The sequence below is a fragment of the Theobroma cacao genome, chromosome 1, assembly GCF_053813885.1.
Source record: "Theobroma cacao isolate CCN51 chromosome 1, ASM5381388v1, whole genome shotgun sequence".
NCBI classification, from domain to species: Eukaryota; Viridiplantae; Streptophyta; class Magnoliopsida; order Malvales; family Malvaceae; genus Theobroma; species Theobroma cacao.
Genome location: NC_142639.1, coordinates 38302337 through 38319638, shown reverse-complemented (window position 1 = coordinate 38319638; position 17302 = coordinate 38302337). Strand labels below are relative to the sequence as shown.

General features: G+C 32.9%; 3 protein-coding genes across 4 annotated transcripts; all 3 read left to right on the top strand.

Moving 5' to 3' along the window:
* Window positions 1–60: 60 nt before the first annotated feature.
* On the top strand, window positions 61–3053 carry LOC18613847 (uncharacterized). 2 transcript variants are annotated; one of them, XM_007051287.3, is made up of 2 exons: window positions 61–361; window positions 1015–3053. In XM_007051287.3, exon 2 carries the CDS (start codon window positions 1104–1106, stop codon window positions 2907–2909), a length of 1806 nt encoding a protein of 601 aa, XP_007051349.3. In that variant the 5' UTR covers window positions 61–361; window positions 1015–1103; the 3' UTR covers window positions 2910–3053. The 2 variants fall into 2 exon arrangements, with proteins under 2 accessions (XP_007051349.3, XP_007051350.3); XM_007051288.3 differs by having other exon boundaries at window positions 61–513.
* Window positions 3054–3556: 503 nt separating this feature from the next.
* On the top strand, window positions 3557–5740 carry LOC18613846 (GRAM domain family protein). Its single transcript, XM_007051286.3, has 4 exons — window positions 3557–3982; window positions 4080–4181; window positions 4373–4647; window positions 5325–5740. Exons 1-4 carry the CDS (start codon window positions 3859–3861, stop codon window positions 5517–5519), a joined length of 696 nt encoding a protein of 231 aa, XP_007051348.3. The 5' UTR covers window positions 3557–3858; the 3' UTR covers window positions 5520–5740.
* A 1378-nt stretch (window positions 5741–7118) lies between these two features.
* On the top strand, window positions 7119–10515 carry LOC18613845 (cathepsin B-like protease 2). The gene is made up of 11 exons (XM_018126319.2): window positions 7119–7358; window positions 7945–7998; window positions 8093–8173; window positions 8276–8432; window positions 8543–8547; window positions 8630–8704; window positions 8792–8917; window positions 9274–9492; window positions 9777–9890; window positions 9986–10021; window positions 10113–10515. Exons 1-11 carry the CDS (start codon window positions 7287–7289, stop codon window positions 10251–10253), a joined length of 1080 nt encoding a protein of 359 aa, XP_017981808.2. The 5' UTR covers window positions 7119–7286; the 3' UTR covers window positions 10254–10515.
* The last annotated feature ends 6787 nt before the right edge of the window (window positions 10516–17302 follow it).

Genomic DNA, 17302 nt, shown 5'->3' with positions numbered 1-17302 from the left:
GTTATTTAAGTGAAGGGGTTTTTATCTTCGAAAAAATGGGATAAAAAAAAGGTATTTTGGTTGGGGTTGGCAGGCACTTGGCATAGAAGCACCGAGAGTGACTGCTCTGTTCAGGTAGTGGTGGAGTCACGCGGGATGTACAACAGTCCAAAAGCCAATACGAAAGAAACGAAAAAAAAACAAAAGGAAAACTGTGACTGTGAGAGAGAGAGGAGGAAGGAAGGGAACAACCTGCCCTGGGCGTTGAAAGGTTAAAACGAAAGGAAAATTAAAAAAAAAAAATTTTTAAAAGGAAAGGCGAAAAGAAAATTCCAATTGGCAGTTTTTTGGTTCGCCATTTTCTCTCGAAATGCAACAAAAGGTAAAGAGAGAAAGCCACTCTATCCCTAGTTTCACGCACTACTTCACTGTTGCCTTATTTTTTCTCTCTAGTCCTATTTTATCTTCTCTTGGGATTGCTTCATCCCTTGATCTTCTCTTTCGCATTCTTTAGCTCCAATTTCCCACTAATCAGTGAGTCCTTCCTTTTTCTTCGGTTGTGGTTTGCTTTGATCCCTGTTAATTGCTTATTTACTTGATAGCTTGAAATTTCACTCAAATTGTACTGAATTTGTTAACTGCTTGATCTTATTTATCCTGTGGTAGCTGATTGGCTTTCTTTCCATGAAGAATTTGTGATCTTATTGTTAAAAATCTGTTCATTGCATTCTTTTTGCTGGATTTTTTAACTTAAATGAATGGTCTATTAGCAATGTAATTTGTACCGGATTATTCTTGTCAAAATTTGATTATGTTTGTGTTGTTTCCGTCCAGAAATTTCTTTATGGTGTGGAAGCTATGTCTGGTTGTAAACTATTGGAAATTGAATTTACCATTGAGATGCAATGTTCTTGTGCTGCTACCAAAAAGAAATTAAAACAAAAAGGAAAAAAGAAAGGAAAGAAAAGAAAAGAAATTTCTTGTATTTTATGCCTATTTTGGTTGCTAAATATCTGCGTGCTTTGCATATCGCAGGTACATTTCCATTGGCAATTAAATTTTTGCATAGTTGTTTGGCATCTCCATGTGACTAGATTGTAGAGCTGAACAGCCTTCCGGTGTCAATGGGCATACAGAAGATTTTCCATTGGAAATCAGGTGTTGATAATTGTCATGGTAACATTTCTGGATCATTAAAAGGTGAGGGCAAGGAAGATAACCCTATCTTCGGGGCAGACTCTGGTGATGATCTTGATGACTGTGACTTCCAGGGACTTAGCTGTGAGCTTGGCATGGTGGAAGGTCAGATTTGCAGTATACCATACGAACTTTTTGATCTACCAGATTTGAGGGAGATATTTTCTTTGGACACATGGAACTCATGTTTGACAGAGGAAGAGAGGTTCTCTTTGTCGGCCTACCTTCCGGATATGGACCAACAGACTTTTTGGTTGACTATGAAAGAGCTCTTCAGTGGTAGTGATATGTTCTTTGGAAATCCCATGGATACATTTTTCAAAAGATTGAAAGGCGGATTTTATCCTCCACAGATGACTTGTCTCAGAGAATCCTTGCAGTTTCTTGAGAGGAGAAAATATTACCATGCATTAAGATCTTATCATGACAAAATGGCACAAATGTTCATAGACATGAGAAGGTTGTGGGATGAATGTGATATGAGTACTGGTGTTGAAGAAAGACTTTATATATGGAGAACAAGGAGGAAACACAGGGATGCCAATTTGCTGGACCTTAATGCAGTGCCTAATGATGGATATATGTTAAATGAGGATGTTAACTCGGATGCAATCATGTGCTATTTACCAAAGAGAATGAAGACTTGGGAAACTGTTAGAGCAAAAAACATTTTTGCTGGTCCATCTGCCAATGGAATGAACATTATTGCTCCAAACTGCAGCACAAAGGGTGTTCTGAAGGTTAGGACTACTGGCAATGCAATTCATAGTCACAATCAAAAGATGGTACTAGGTGACATAGTGGAACAATGTCGATCAGTACCGAAGGGCCTGCTGAAGGTTGTTCCTAAAGTTCCTTCTGTCCAACCAGAACTATCAAAAGTGTTCTCAAGAAGGTCACAAACAGCATTGCTTGTTGGTGCCCAAGATTTACAGGACCGCAAATCATCTTGTTTGCCAGCATCTGCATATGTGGGAAATGCAGGTGGTTTTAGTGGGTCACCGATACTATGGCAGAAGGTTGCTGAGCAACCTCAATGTATATTAAGTTGTCAGGATGGTTCTTTACGAAGCAGTAGGTATTTACAAAACTCTGGTGAAAATATAAGCAAGGAAGTTGACATTGTTGATTTAGGAAAACATAAACCGATTGGACATGATGAGGAAAGGGCTTCTAATGTGGGATACGAATCTTTAGTTGATGTCATTGATTCAAAGAGATACAATTTTGGTGGTCAGAATTTGTGGCAGAACTTTGACATGGGAAAGAAAGGATTGTTTGAGAGATCCTTGGAATCATACCCATTTGCTGCCCAATACCATGAAGGAGAGAGGCAGACCAGAATCATGCAAACAGACTGTATCACCATCCTTCCAAGAGTTCCTCAAGCTGTCTCAAGAAATTCAGGAATTGGAGGTGGCATGCACCAAAAGTTAATGGCTTCTCCCAACCAAAAGAAGAGTCCATGTGATTACAATGTTGAAAACTCAGAGAAGTCTAGCAAACCCTGTGTTCCAGAGAGGCTTAAATATGATCTTACCCTTCCTTTGACATATAAGCGAAGAAAGTCTAAAGCAAAAAACTCATCAGACTTCACCAATTCATTAATACCCGGCACTGATTTAAGATCTGGTACTCCAAAGGAATCTAACCAACCTATGGAGGAGAATGTGAAGGCATTGAAGATAAAATTCACGGGTTGGGAAAAAACTCCTTTGAACAGGGAATCTTGAACAGCATGTTAAGCACAAAAATGTAGTTAGCTCCTTCCTAGTATAAGAACCACATGTGGTGGTATAAAACATAAATCCCTCCTCTGTTACAGTCTTGGTCTGTATGATCGGTATATATTGCAGAAAGAAAGTTCTTATTATCAAGTCAGAATGTTGTCAACTTTTCTCCATATATTTTCAATTTTAGTAAGAGAAAGGTAGTCTGACCTTTTGATAAAATCTGCTGACTGATCGTGCATGTCAAATGATTTAAGCTGATTTTTAAGCTTTTAACCCAAGAAAAAGGGTTAAGGAGATAGTGATATGGCCATGTTGGGACGAAAGGTTTGGGATCAAATTCTGGGTAGGACCTCCATCCATATCATGGCATTGAAAGTTAAACAGCCAACAAATTCAATAATTCATTCCGACATGATCTTGATTTTGATTGATCATCGTGTTTGATTATTAGATCATCCTAATAGTCAATTTAGAACAGTTTTCTATTCTTGCTCATTGCATGGGAATGGATATCATCTAAACTTCTCGAAACAGGATGACTCAGAATCAAAACATGTGGAGGTATGATACATGAAACATGTGGAGGTATGATACATGAAACGTGTGGAGGTATGATATATGTTCACACCGTACATCAGTTGCATAACAAGATTAATACGAAAGCACAATAGCAAGGCAAGTGGTCGTAATCAATTTTATCTTCCTTTTGGCATTCGGCCGCTTCTTTTTAACCTGACCTAATATTCTCGGCAATATTCCCAGCCTTTTCGGCACATTCTATTCCGATCGGTTATTCCATTCTCATAGGATCGCCATCATCAAACTGTCCAAGGAACTGAGACTAATTCATTGTTTTGAAATTCGCACAACCGACAAACTTGACTTTAAAAAAGGCTCGAATTCTTTAGTGGAGAACCCAACTGGAAAAAAGGCTCAATCATCTGTTAAAATGGGTACACCGATGCTACCCCAACCTCAACCTCCATCTTCCTCTTCAAACAATCAATTCAACATGTCTTCTTACAACAATAATCCTTACGTCGCCATTTCACCAGTTGCAGCATCCGGCAGGAGTAAGTTCTATTTAATCTTGAGTTACTGGTATTAATTGCTTATTGTTGTTGATTGTTTGATCTTTGCAACTGGGTGGTTGACTGGTTGGTTTTACAGCACCAATGGGTAGGATATGTGATGCCTTGAACCGGTGCGGGAAGAAGGTTGAAGATGCTACAAGAAAAGCTGAGGCCCTTGCTGACAACGTTTGGAACCACCGTTAAGTGTTTTCTCAATAGGATTATTTAGCAATAAATTTTCACTGTTACTGCATTTTTTTTTTTTTATCTTAGTGTCACATATCTATGTGGTTTCGATTCTAACATGTAATTTTTTTGTCTGCAAATAGTTGTCTCTTTATATGTATGTAATTCTGGTTCTTACCAGCAATTTTATTTGTTTGAAAGCAGTCAGGGTTAGTCCTAGTCTTGCTGATGCTGCAGTGGCAAGGCTTGCTCAAGGGACAAAGCTGCTTACAGAAGGAGGGCATGATAGGTTGTTCCAACAGACATTTCAGATCTTGCCAGGAGAAAAGCTCTTACATGCATATGTTTGCTATCTATCGACTACTTCTGGACCAGTGATCGGGACTCTTTACACATCCACTGAAAGATTGGCCTTTTGTAGTGATTATCCTCTCTGTTATCATGCTTCTCCAGGGTACCAGCAGTGGATGTATTATAAGGTATATCTCCTTTACTTTTGATTCAATTCTCATTGCTAAATTTCAATTTTAGCTCAGGTTAAAAACAAAACTGAAATTTTCAGCTAAGAAAAGGAAATAAATGTCAGGGTACGGCTTGTTGCTTTTAAATCATATACTATAATATTAAAGTTATGTTTTAATGTGGCTTGAAGTTTCATTCTGCTCTCCTTTCCTGTTATTGTAATGGAGTTCTTTTGGTGGGTTAAATTTACTATAGAGCATGGTGTTCCTTTCTTTTCATTCATAGCCAGCCTCTTCTTTTCTTTTCCAGCTCAGATAGTCAGATGTATATGTTCAATCATTTAGCACCTCTACCCTAAGCTTTAAGAAGCTCTGATTTGGTACCACGATTCATGAATTCACTTGTAAGTTTGGTCAACCTCCCAATTCTTCTGTCAGTATCCAACCCAAGTCCAAACCCGTAGTGTTTTAGCTACAGAGCAGCCATTGATTCTTCCTTAACTCACTCTGTCTCTAAGCTGCTTAAGTTGCTACATGATGAGTGTAAACCTTTTTGTGCTATCTTACTTGGATTACTCTAATATTCTCATATCAAATTTTCTTTACTGCTATTACTATTTTCATTTCAAGTTGTCTAGACTGAGATGCTGCTGCATCTAGCATTGTGAGTATTGAGTTCTGATATTGCTATGTAGGTGGTGTTGGAGCTTGATAAGTTAGCAACAGTCAATCCTTCTGCAAACAGATTGAACCCTTCTGAGAAATATATTCATATTGTCACCAGGGACGGTTACGAATTTTGGTTCATGGGGTTTATCTCGTATGACAAGGCACTCAAGTCTTTAACCGAAGCTTTACAGCACAGTCGCCATGCCTCAGTGCTATTCTAAGAAAATCACTCAGGCCTTTGTCTTAGAAGTGTGAAGTAATGGCATGTGTGGCCGTTGTACATCACTGAAATGATATGGACTGATCAGATTAGAGTAATGGAGTGTAATAAATCTCTCTTATCATCGTGAAGCAGTTTGTCTTTGTATCATTAAATGTGCTGAAAAAGTGGGAGTGAGATGGGCATATTAATGAATTATGGGCGTAGAAGTATTATTCTCCATCCTTCTCTCCTTCCTTTTCCTTTTGGACCAAGGCCGATCGTGGAGAAACCAGTTTTGTATCAGATTGAAATAAGGATATGACTTTTTATTTCACGTTAGGAAGGGTAACACATTAATTACCACTAGCTTCGTTATTTGGCTATAATATTTATAAAAATATGAATGTTAAAAAAACTGACTTAATACTTGAAAAAATTCTTGAAATTAATCACAAAAATTTAAATAAATTTTTATTTTTTTTATTAAGATCAATTAATTTTTATATTTTTATTTTAAGTTAAATAAGTCATTATGATCAACAATAGATTAATTGTTATTAATCAAAATGTAACTTATCATTTTATACTCATATGATGCTGACATAATATTGATATAAAAAATGAAAATATCATATAATAATATCATTATAAACCATATCACGTTATCATCTATTATCACATATCAATATGTTACATTGATGTTATGTAATATAAAATAATAATTGATTAATTGTTATTTAGTAAAATGTGATTTGCCATAATGACATGATGTTGATGTGAAGATTAAAATGTTATATAATCATATTATCGTAAAATATATCCTGTTATTATTTATTGTGATATGTTAATATGTTACATCAATACCATGTAACATAAAATAATAATTGACAAATTGACTAATAATAATTAATCAATTAATAGTTATAAGAGTTTATTTAATTCAAAATAAAATATAAAAATTTGAGTGAAGGTAATAAAAAATATAAAAATTTATTTGAATTTTTTTAATAATTTAGGAACTTTTTAGGTCTTATACAAAAAACTTTTGATTAACAAAAATAAATAACTTTAAATTATCATTTATTATCTTAAATAATTTAAATTATTATATAAATATACATAATAATATCATACAATAATTAAAATTAAAAAATTAGAATTTTTAAATGAAAAAATTTAATCTAAATTTAAAATTATCATTTTATATATCTTTTATTAAAACAGTAATAAAATTTATTCAATTTGTAAGTTAAAAATATTATATTTAATTATTTTTTAACAACGTTTTTTCAGTTTATTAATATTAAAATAATTGATAAATTAAGATTGTAAAATTTGAATATTTATACTTATCAATAAAATTAAATATTTATATTTTAAATCTAATACTTTAAAATTATTCATATTTATATTAATAATCATTAAAAGTAAATTAAAAAATATATATTAATATGCTCAAAGACACAGAACTGAGACTCTGTGTTTTGCCACGTGAAGATCCAGTGAAATAAATATCTTGGAGATAAGCGTCGGGATAGGTGAAGGTTTATGAGTTTTTCCAAGCCTTTGACGTCACAGCGGCTTAAAAGTCCAAAACTGACCAATAGCACAACACGGCAAGATTCCTTATATTAATGTTTGTGCCAATTATCTACATGTTTCTCTCCTGCTTCCCCGATTACTTACTTTGTCCCTTTCTTTACAACTCTCCCAATAACAAGGGAGGGTCTCAAGATTGAATCCCTGTTATACCCACCTCTCTTTGCCCCTTTCTGCAGCCTGAGAAATGAAGGACATGGCGAATCCCCTGCTTTTTTTGGCTAGCTTCCTGTTACTTCTCTCCACGGTTCACCCAAAGGTATATTATTATTTTTCTGTTGTTTTCTTAATTTGGGTCTAATCTATCATATATTTCCATATGATGTGAAAAGATGCCCTGATATTGTTATGACTTTTAATAAATGGTAAATAGTATCCAGAATCTAGGTTATACCAGATCGGTTTCAATCTTTTAGATTCAAACTCTTAACTTGTGGACCTTTTTTCTTTTTTGGAGTTGATAGTGGTGAAAAGACAATTGTTTTTGTAAGTCGTCCTCTTCATATTATTTGCTTTAGGTAGCTTGCTTATATATGATGGAAAGTTGTATCCTAGTTCAAAATAAACGGAAAAAGTGGTTTTCTCAAGGGAGACTTTGGGGAAGTTTATATACTGATACTGGACTCTTATAGAGTGTATTGCTGGTAGTTTTGCTTTGATGTGTGGCTTCCATCATTGGCGTGCTAGATTAGCTATTGATTAGATTGTTGTAATTGTGCTACCTGGGTTATATGATAAATCAGATTCGTACATGCCTTTTATTTCCAGTTGTTGCTTGATTAGGCATATGGTACAAATTTTAGAACGTTGCAATGAGAACTTAGTTGATGCTAAATTGTAAGCAGGTAATTGCTGTGGAACAACTTTCTGAGGTCAAGCTTAACTCTCAAATCCTTCAGGTATTTTCTTCATTGAATGTTTTTAAGAGAAAAATAAGGTTTCTGTGGTCAAATAACAAATTATTAATTATTTACTCTCACGATGATCATCTAGGATTCAATTGTGAAACAAGTAAATGAAAATCCCAAGGCTGGATGGAAAGCTGCCCTGAATCCTCGACTTTCTAACTACACTGTAAGTGCTTCCAGGACCTTGTTAGTGATCTTTCTCTCTCTGAGACATATGTTAGTGGTTCTGTGTGCTTACTAGTTCCAAATTTGTATATTTGGTGCATAGGTTGGTGAGTTTAAGCATCTTCTTGGAGTCAAACCAACACCCAAGAAGGAACTTCTGGGTATTCCTGTTATAACACATGGCAAATCCTTAAAGGTGCCAACTAAGTTCGATGCTAGAACAGCTTGGCCACAATGTAGCACAATCGGAAGAATTCTTGGTGAGTTATGTTATGTGCTGGTTTATAAAATTTTGTGACTTTTGAATAATTGACTGATGATTTCCATTTTACATGGTGAATCAATTGTTGGATCGATTTCCATATTGAAGATCAGGTGACAACATTTTCATTTCCCTCAATTTTTATATCTCATTTTTTATTTAAATTCTTAGTATCTTTAGCTGCTGATGATTTAGGGTCACTGTGGTTCTTGCTGGGCTTTTGGTGCTGTTGAATCACTATCTGATCGTTTCTGTATCCATTTTAGCATGGTAAATGAAACTTTTGTTTCCAGAAAATAAGACAGCATTTTTGGTTCATGGAAAAATTATTTGTACTCACAAAATATTTCATTGCAGAATATATCTCTGTCTGTTAATGATCTTCTGGCGTGCTGTGGCTTTTTATGTGGAAGTGGTTGTGATGGGGGGTATCCAATTTCTGCATGGCGATATTTTGTGCGCCGTGGTGTTGTCACTGAGGAGGTATTATTATTACCATTCTCATAATTATTTCTGCGCACTAAAGACGTATAATTATAATCTTCATTGTTACTATTATCGCTCTTCAGCCTTTAATCATGGACAATTAGTTTCTTATTGTTAGTTGTTCTTTTTAATATTTACATAAAAAGATAAGATTGTGTCATTCTAATTCATTATTTCTCTCTCTTATATTAAACCTTCCAAACTTCTTACCTGATTAGTTTATTTGCCTCTTATTCTCTGTTAATGCATTTAATCTCTCTTTGTGTATTTGTGTGTGTGGGGGGGGGGGGGGGGGGGGGGGGGGGGGGGGGGGGTATACTTTTTTTCAGTAATGAATAGTCTTCCTCTTGCAGTGTGATCCATATTTTGATGATACTGGTTGTTCTCACCCTGGTTGTGAGCCTGCATATCCTACTCCCAGATGTGTTAAAAAGTGTGTTAAGGGAAACCAACTCTGGAGGGAGTCCAAGCACTATAGCGTCGGGGCATACAGAATCAACTCTGATCCAGCTGATATCATGGCAGAAGTTTATACGAATGGACCAGTTGAGGTCTCCTTCACCGTTTATGAGGTAAAAGAAAGCAGTGATACTTTTCTAATTGAATTTGCTGCATCTCTTGCGAGGCAATTTTAATGTGGTCAGCTTGGCTTGCAAACTAGTACTTTTGCTTGAACCACCAGCAAGAGCTGGCATGCTTTTGGCCCTTAACTCGCAGATTAGTTGTCAGTCTTGGTTTTCCTTGAAAAGTGCTCCTGGTTGCATTACTTATATCTTTAACCCAAAAATTGATGAAAATAACATTTATTTAGGAGATATGTTGTGTTTGATATTCTAGCTTCTTTATGATTGTACAGGATTTTGCTCACTACAAGTCAGGAGTTTACAAACATGTGACAGGCGGTGTCATGGGAGGTCATGCAGTTAAGCTTATTGGTTGGGGAACATCTGATGATGGGGAGGATTACTGGGTATGTTTTGATTGGTTGTGTTTTTAGGCAAACATATTAGAATGATATAATTAATTGATTTAATATTTTGTCTCTCTACTTTCTCCCTATTGCAGCTTCTTGCAAACCAGTGGAATAGAGGCTGGGGTGATGTATGTTTTTCATCAAACTTTTCTCCACATTTGCTTAGGAAAAAGTGTCTTTAGAACGCTTAAATATTAATTATCATATTTTGAATTACAGGATGGCTACTTCAAGATTAGCAGAGGCACAAACGAGTGTGGTATTGAAGATGATGTCGTAGCTGGTTTGCCTTCTACCAAAAATCTTGTTAGAGAGGTAGGTGACATGGACACTCTCGAAGATGCTTTGTTTCGAGAGTAATTCATCTATACAGGCCTACTACTCATTTATGTATCAGTTGGGAGTTGCAATCATAAATTATAAGTGCATGAGCTGCCATGAAATTTGATCCTTGTTTTCATGTTGATTATCAAATGTTTTGTTGTATCAGTTTGCAAGAACTTCAGCCGGTATATATAGATATTATGTAATGTACCCACATGAATTCTGATCAGCTACTACTGTATTTGGCCTGATAGTTATCATCAGAAATTTCCTTGCATGCAAGGTAAATTTTATTGAACTACGAGGTGTCATTTGTCCCTTGAAATTTGAGCTATTCAATCAATCTCTCTGGAACCATAGGATCCGATTTCAGATTCATCTTTCTTCTTAATAGGACAAAGCGTACAATCTAAATGCACAAAAGAAGTGGAGATTGATTGTTATCCACCCCATCATTTCCACAATGAAATAATTTCCCCATAGGTTGCCTTATTCAGCAAAGCTAGCGTTAAGATAAGAGGGCAACATAGCTGGAAAAGGTGAGTGAGATGATATGATTATTTAAATCACGTAGAAAACAATTGAACACTCTGATACCAAAGTATGACTTAATATCAAAGATAACACAAGGGGAGTAGTTGAAGAACGTACATGTAATCTGGCTGGCACAAACTGGTGAAATGATACAAACCATATCGGATAAGAACTGCTGGTCTTGGAGCTTCACATTGTCTGGTACAATTAAAAACCATACCAATCTTAGCACCGACATATGCACTCGGCAAATTTTATTCTTGAATGAACTCCCCGGACACCATCTGCTGGATGCGGAAAACCAACGAGAAAATTGTTGAGTTGCGGGCGTCAAAGCATTGTTCTACGTCGCCCTTCCTTTGATTTCGACAGTTGACACATGATACACATGTAAATTTCTTTTCAAAGAAAAGGAAAAATACACGTGTAAGTTACTAGAAACGACTTGCATTGCCTTTGCCTTCCCTAAGTGCTTGTTCCATTACTAATGTTTTAGAAAAAGGAAAGAGAGAAAAGAAACTAGAGTTAAAACAAAAGGGCAACAAAATTGTCAACCCCCCAGCTCTTTTTATGCCGTTTAAGACGCGAGGTCTAATACAGTCTTTCCCCACATGAAAAAAATGTGAAAGATAAAAAAAAATATATCTTTGTGATAACTCATCGGGTTTTTCAATTCCTAACATTTCAACGTTATAGTTATTCTAAAATTCAAAACACATCGATCTCTCAATAAGTCAATATCAAGAGATTTATTTCATTTATTACTCTTTGTCGCAACCGGCTCTCAATAATAAAAATTTTCAATATTAAAATTACAAAATTGATTAAATTCTAAATACTCATTCTCAGCTTTATACAATTCAATAGAATGAAATTTAAAAATAATTCAAATATAAATTGATTTGAATTTATAAAACATTTAATTTTCAATTATTTCAATTCAAAAATGATTAAAAATTTTTTTATCTGAAATAATTTAATTCAAATCCAATTTAATCCGTCTAATTATCGTCTCTAGTTAAATGGATTTTTGTGATCCCAGCATGTGTTGGTGTTTTCTTCAAATTAAGAAAGGAAGGAAAACGGTTAGTCCCCCAACCAAAGGAGCTGTTAAAGTTGCAATTGGAGCTTACTTGGTGCTATATTGCTAGCACGTGATTGCAGTGGAACCAGTTTCGAACATCAAGCTCAACTCTAGGGTCCTTGAGCTATTTTCTCTGTTGAATGTCTTTTAAGGAAAACGAAAATTAAAGCTTCTCTTAAAATGAAACCATTACATTCTTGCTCTCACCATGAACATGTAGGAATCAATTTTGTAAAACAATTAAATGAAAACCCCATGGCTGGATGAAAAGCTGCCCTGAATCCTCGATTTTCTAATTACACTGTGAGTTGGCAAGTTGCAGAGCCTTGTCAATGATCTTTCTCTCTCTCAGACACATCTCGGTACCTCTCTCTGCTATGCATGCATACTGTTGCAAATATGTTATTTTTGGTGCCTAGCTTGGCCATACTGAGCAGCTTCTTGGAATCAAACCAAACGCCCAAGAAGGAACTTCAGGGTATTCCTGTTGTAACTCATGACGTGGTAATTAACTCATTTATTATTCAAAATTGTACTTTTTATTTGGTCTCTTATTCTTGGTTCATGCATCTGCTACATGAAATTGTACTTTTTTTTCTCAGTATAATGAATAGATTCTTCCTCTTGCAGTGTGATCCGTACTTTGATACTGTTGGTTGTTCTTATCCTGGTTGTCGGCCAGTATATCCTACTCTAAGTTGTGCGTTAAATTGTCTTGTCACAGTCAATTTTGATCAACATGACATTATGGCAGAAATTTTTATCAGAAGGAACCGGTTGAGGTCTCCTTCACTGTTCATGAGCTAAAAAGAAAGCACTAGCTACTGTTTTTAAATGAATTTACTACGTCTCTTGCAGAGAAATCTTACTGTGTGGTACCTTGGCTTGCAAGCTAGTCGTACTTCTGCAAGAAAACCCCAAGCGACAGCAGCTGGCATAATTTTGGTCCTTAACTATTATACATCAAATCAATTTTGTCAGTCTTGGTTCCTTGAAATCATGCAACCAGCGGTTTGGGGCATATCCTGCAGTCAAAGCTCATTGGGCGATGGGCGGGGGAGATGGGGAGCATTATTGGGTATGTTTCGAAGCTCGTAATTTAGGCCAAAAATCTTTAAATTCACATATAATTAATTGAGCTTAACATATTATATATGGGCTGTCTCCCTGTTACAGATTCTTGCAAAGCAGTTAAATACGGGCTGGGTTGAAGTATGTTCCATCAGCACAAACTTTCTACAGAATTTGCTTAAATATCAATTGTCATATGTTTAGAATTACAGGAGAGTTGCTTCAAGATTAAGAAACGACTGTGGCATGGAAGAGAAAGTGTTAGCTGGTTTGCCTTTGCAGTGGGGACACGCTCTAGGATGCTTCAATCTTGAGAGAACCTACTACCACCATTTAGGTGTCGGTCCTTGGAGTTGCAACTTGCAATCATAGTGCTTTTTTATTTTCATATTGTGTTGATTATGAAAATTTTTTTATTGTATCCTGCAATGACTTCAACTTGATTCCTATCATTTACTATAATATTAGACATTACACCCACATGATTCATGGGTGAAATAAAAAGCCCCTCTCTTACTCAAACGTTGTTCCTCTGGTTTCATCACCACAGCAGACTTTTGACAAATCATCAAAATACAAAAATATCCTCATCTTTTCAAAGCTTCCCTCACTTTCTTGAGACCCAAACACAGTTAAAGATTTTATCGAAATACAAATTTTTGTCCATTTACTCTCAATTTCTTTTTAATACTATCTTGGGCTGTATATGGCTCTGTTTATATCTTTCGAATTCACAAAAAAAAATAAATAAAATAATAAAAGTTTTGCAATAATGCTGAAGGTCGAAGACTAAATTCAGTATTGTTGCTCAATCAACATGCTCCAAAGTCTAAACCAAACAAGAATCTTCTCAAAATTTGCTTCTTTCGAGTCTACAAAATTTGCTTTAGAAGTTACATGGCGGCGGCGACGTGGACGATATGGGAGTAAAGGAAACTGTTTTTTTCTCAGCCAATAATGTAAGTTTTCATTAAAAAACTGCAAGAAGTAGAGTGGAGACAGCAAAATAGCGACAGTTCCAACAAAAAACAATTATAGTTCTCGTCAGACTCAATTACGATAAACACACTCATTGTACAGAGTAAACAATATCTGCATACTTTAATTGTTGGACCTCAGCCAGGATTTTCTTCATCAACGTCATCATCATCCTGATCTTATCATCTTCTTCACATGGTCCATTGCTTTCAATTAATAGTACACAGAGGCTTGAGGGGAGGAGGGCTAGAAGGGTCCCGTCCTCTAAAAATTTTAAAATATATTTTTATTTCTAAAAAAGTTTATAATTTTATGTTTATAAAAATTTTAAAATTTTTACATTATATATTTTTTTAAAATTTTATAATTTTACTTTTATAATAATTTTATAACACGTCACAATTAAATAGCATTGTCAAGTTAATTTGTTTTTGGTTGTTATTGACTCATTTTTGCAAGAATCGGATTTCAAATTTAATAAAAATGTGGTGGAGTTGTTCACTTTTGATACATCTTTAGAATTTCAAAATGATTTCAAATTATTTGATGTTGAAAATATATACAATCTTGTAAATTATTATTATCCTTATGACTTTATTGGGCATGATAAAATGCATCTAAACTATCAATTGAATATATTCAAGCTTAACATTTTTCATAATAAGACTTTGAAAAATATATCTACACTTTCTAAGCTTTTCTTCTTTCCTGACAAATCGATTAGGTTTGTCTTAACTATTCTGGCTTATCTTCTATTGCAACATCAGAGCATACATTTTTTATTATCAAACTTGTTAGAAACAAAACTTGTAATAAAATGTTAGATGAGTTTTTAAAAATTTTGTTGATCATTTTTATCGAAAAGGAAATCATTCGAGATTTTGATATTGATTCAGTGATAAATAGTTTTTACTTGATGAAAGACCATTGAACTCAATTAATGATGTCTAATTTTAACATACAATAGTTGTTAAAAAATATTTTTATTTTGTAATTTTTACATTTTTTTCATTTAAATTACTTTATGTTTTTGTTAAACAATGAATTTCTAGAATTATCTCTTAAATATGAAATCTTGATTCCGCTCACTGATAATACATATGTGTTTGGTTGAGTTTACAATTTTAAAAATTAAAGGGTAAATAAGAGGCAGGTTAGTATACCTTTTACTAATTGGCAAGGGTGGTTTATGAACTTTACCCCATTGATTTTTCATTTCCTTTTTATCACGAAAGACATGGTCGCAACAATTAAATGATTTCGTGCTTAGATTTTACAAAGTTAGAGGTTGCCTTCTTCAGCCAGCGAAGCATGTCTAAGAGATCACATGATTAATTTAGACATAGAAAATTAGTTTAACAGAGATACGAAAAGTGTGACATAATCAAAGATACTGACCCAACAAGAATTAGAAAAGAGGCTAAACCGACGAGAGAAGTTGAAAACTTACAAGCAAGAACTGGAGTACGATTTGACATCTGTGTACAAGCAAGTAGCTGTTGACTTTTGATCACCTGGGCTTAAAAAAATTTAAGGGAAAATTACAAAAAGGGATAGTGGAGAGAAAATATTTATCGATTGCGAGAAAGGAAATATAGTCTTTGTCGTTGATCTAGAAGGAAGTCGGAATTACTACCTTATCTATGGGCTTTTTATTTAATTTCAACTGAAAAGATATATTCAGTGACCGAATCAAGATTTTATATTTAAAATTATAAACAATGTTTATAAAACAGTAAATTAAATATTTATAAAGATAAAATTTTAAAATTAATAAATAAAAATTTAAAATTTTGAAAAAATATTGCCCCTACCCACCCTTCCATCCGCCTCTGACAAATTTTACAATAAGGTCATCATTTTTTACTTTTTTGTAAAGTCAATTAATAAAGATCATTTGATCTATAAGATTAAATTGTAGCCATTGATTTAAAACTCATAAAAAAATTGATAAATAAATTTAACTGGTAAATAAAAAGTCCTCTCTTTGATGGACTCTTTTTATATCTTATTAATAGAAACCATTTATTTGTATTGCTTTTATTCAATGGTTGAAATTTCATATTATAAATAGGATTATTTCTATAATAAATCAGAAAGTCAAAATTAAAAATGTATAATAATAAAAAAAATATAATTTAAAGTTGTCATGAAAAAACCTAGACGTAAAGTTTTTAAAAGTTATGATTAAAAATCTTTTAACATAAAATAATAAGAATTGATATAAAAACTCATAAAGGTAAAATAATTAAATTTAAAATCTTAACATAAATGTATAAAAGTTAACGTAACAAGTCAATTAAGAAAAAAAATTTAATTTTAATGAAAAATAAATATTTAAATTTATATTATCGGATTAAAAGTGTTTAACGATATATAAATTTTAATTTTTAAATAAAAAATATTAATAATAAAAATAATTATAGTTTAAAATTTATATAGATAAGTTTTGACGTAAAACTGTAATAATTGATGTAAAAACTTATAAAAATAGAATAATTAAATTTCAAATCTTAACGTAAATGTATGAGAGTTAACGTAACAAGTCAATTAAGTAAAAAAAAATCTAATTTTAGTAAAAAACAAATATTTAAATTTATATTATTAGATTAAAAGTATTTAACAATATACAAATTTTAATTTTTAAATAAAAAATAATAATGATACAAATAATTATAGTTCAAAATTGATATAAAAAACCCTTTATGTAAAACTGTAACAATTGACGTAAAAAATTATAAAGGTGGAATAACTAAATTTTAAATCTTAATATAAATGTGTAAAAGTTAACGTAACAAGCTAAATAAGTAAAAAATCTAATTTTAGTGAAAAACAAACATTTAAATTTATATTCTCAGACTAAAAGTATTTAATGATATACAAATTTTAAATTTTAAATAAAAAATAATAAGGATAAAAATAATTATAGTTCAAATTTGACATAAAAAAGTCTTAACGTAAAACTGTAAGAATTGACGTAAAAACTTATTAAGGTGAAATAACTAAATTTTAAATCTTAACATAAATGTATGAGAGTTAATATAATAAGTCAATTAAGTAAAAAAATATATAATATAGTGAAAAACAAACATTTAAATTTATATTCTCAAAATAAAAGTATTTAACGATATACCAATTTTAATTTTAAATAAAAAATAATAAGGATAAAAATAATTATAGTTCAAAATTGACATAAAAAAATCTTGACGTAAAACTATAAGAATTATCGTAAAAACTTATAAAAGTGAAAAAACTAAATTTTAAATCTTAATGTAAATGTGTAAGAATTAACGTAAGAAGTCAATTAAGTAAAAAAAATCTAATTTTAGTGAAAAAAATATCTAAATTTATATTCTCAGACTAAAAGTGTTTAATGATATACAAATTTTAATTTTTAAATAAAGACTAATAAGAATAA

Coding starts and splice junctions, on each gene's coding strand:
- LOC18613847 (XM_007051287.3), top strand. CDS start 1,104: ATGGGCATACAGAAGATTTTCCATTGGAAATCAGGTGTTGATAATTGT.
- LOC18613846 (XM_007051286.3), top strand. CDS start 3,859: ATGGGTACACCGATGCTACCCCAACCTCAACCTCCATCTTCCTCTTCA. Junction 3,983..4,079: donor AGTTGCAGCATCCGGCAGGA/GTAAGTTCTATT, acceptor TTGGTTTTACAG/CACCAATGGGTAGGATATGT. Junction 4,182..4,372: donor TGACAACGTTTGGAACCACC/GTTAAGTGTTTT, acceptor GTTTGAAAGCAG/TCAGGGTTAGTCCTAGTCTT.
- LOC18613845 (XM_018126319.2), top strand. CDS start 7,287: ATGAAGGACATGGCGAATCCCCTGCTTTTTTTGGCTAGCTTCCTGTTA. Junction 7,999..8,092: donor TTAACTCTCAAATCCTTCAG/GTATTTTCTTCA, acceptor ATGATCATCTAG/GATTCAATTGTGAAACAAGT. Junction 8,918..9,273: donor GTGGTGTTGTCACTGAGGAG/GTATTATTATTA, acceptor TTCCTCTTGCAG/TGTGATCCATATTTTGATGA.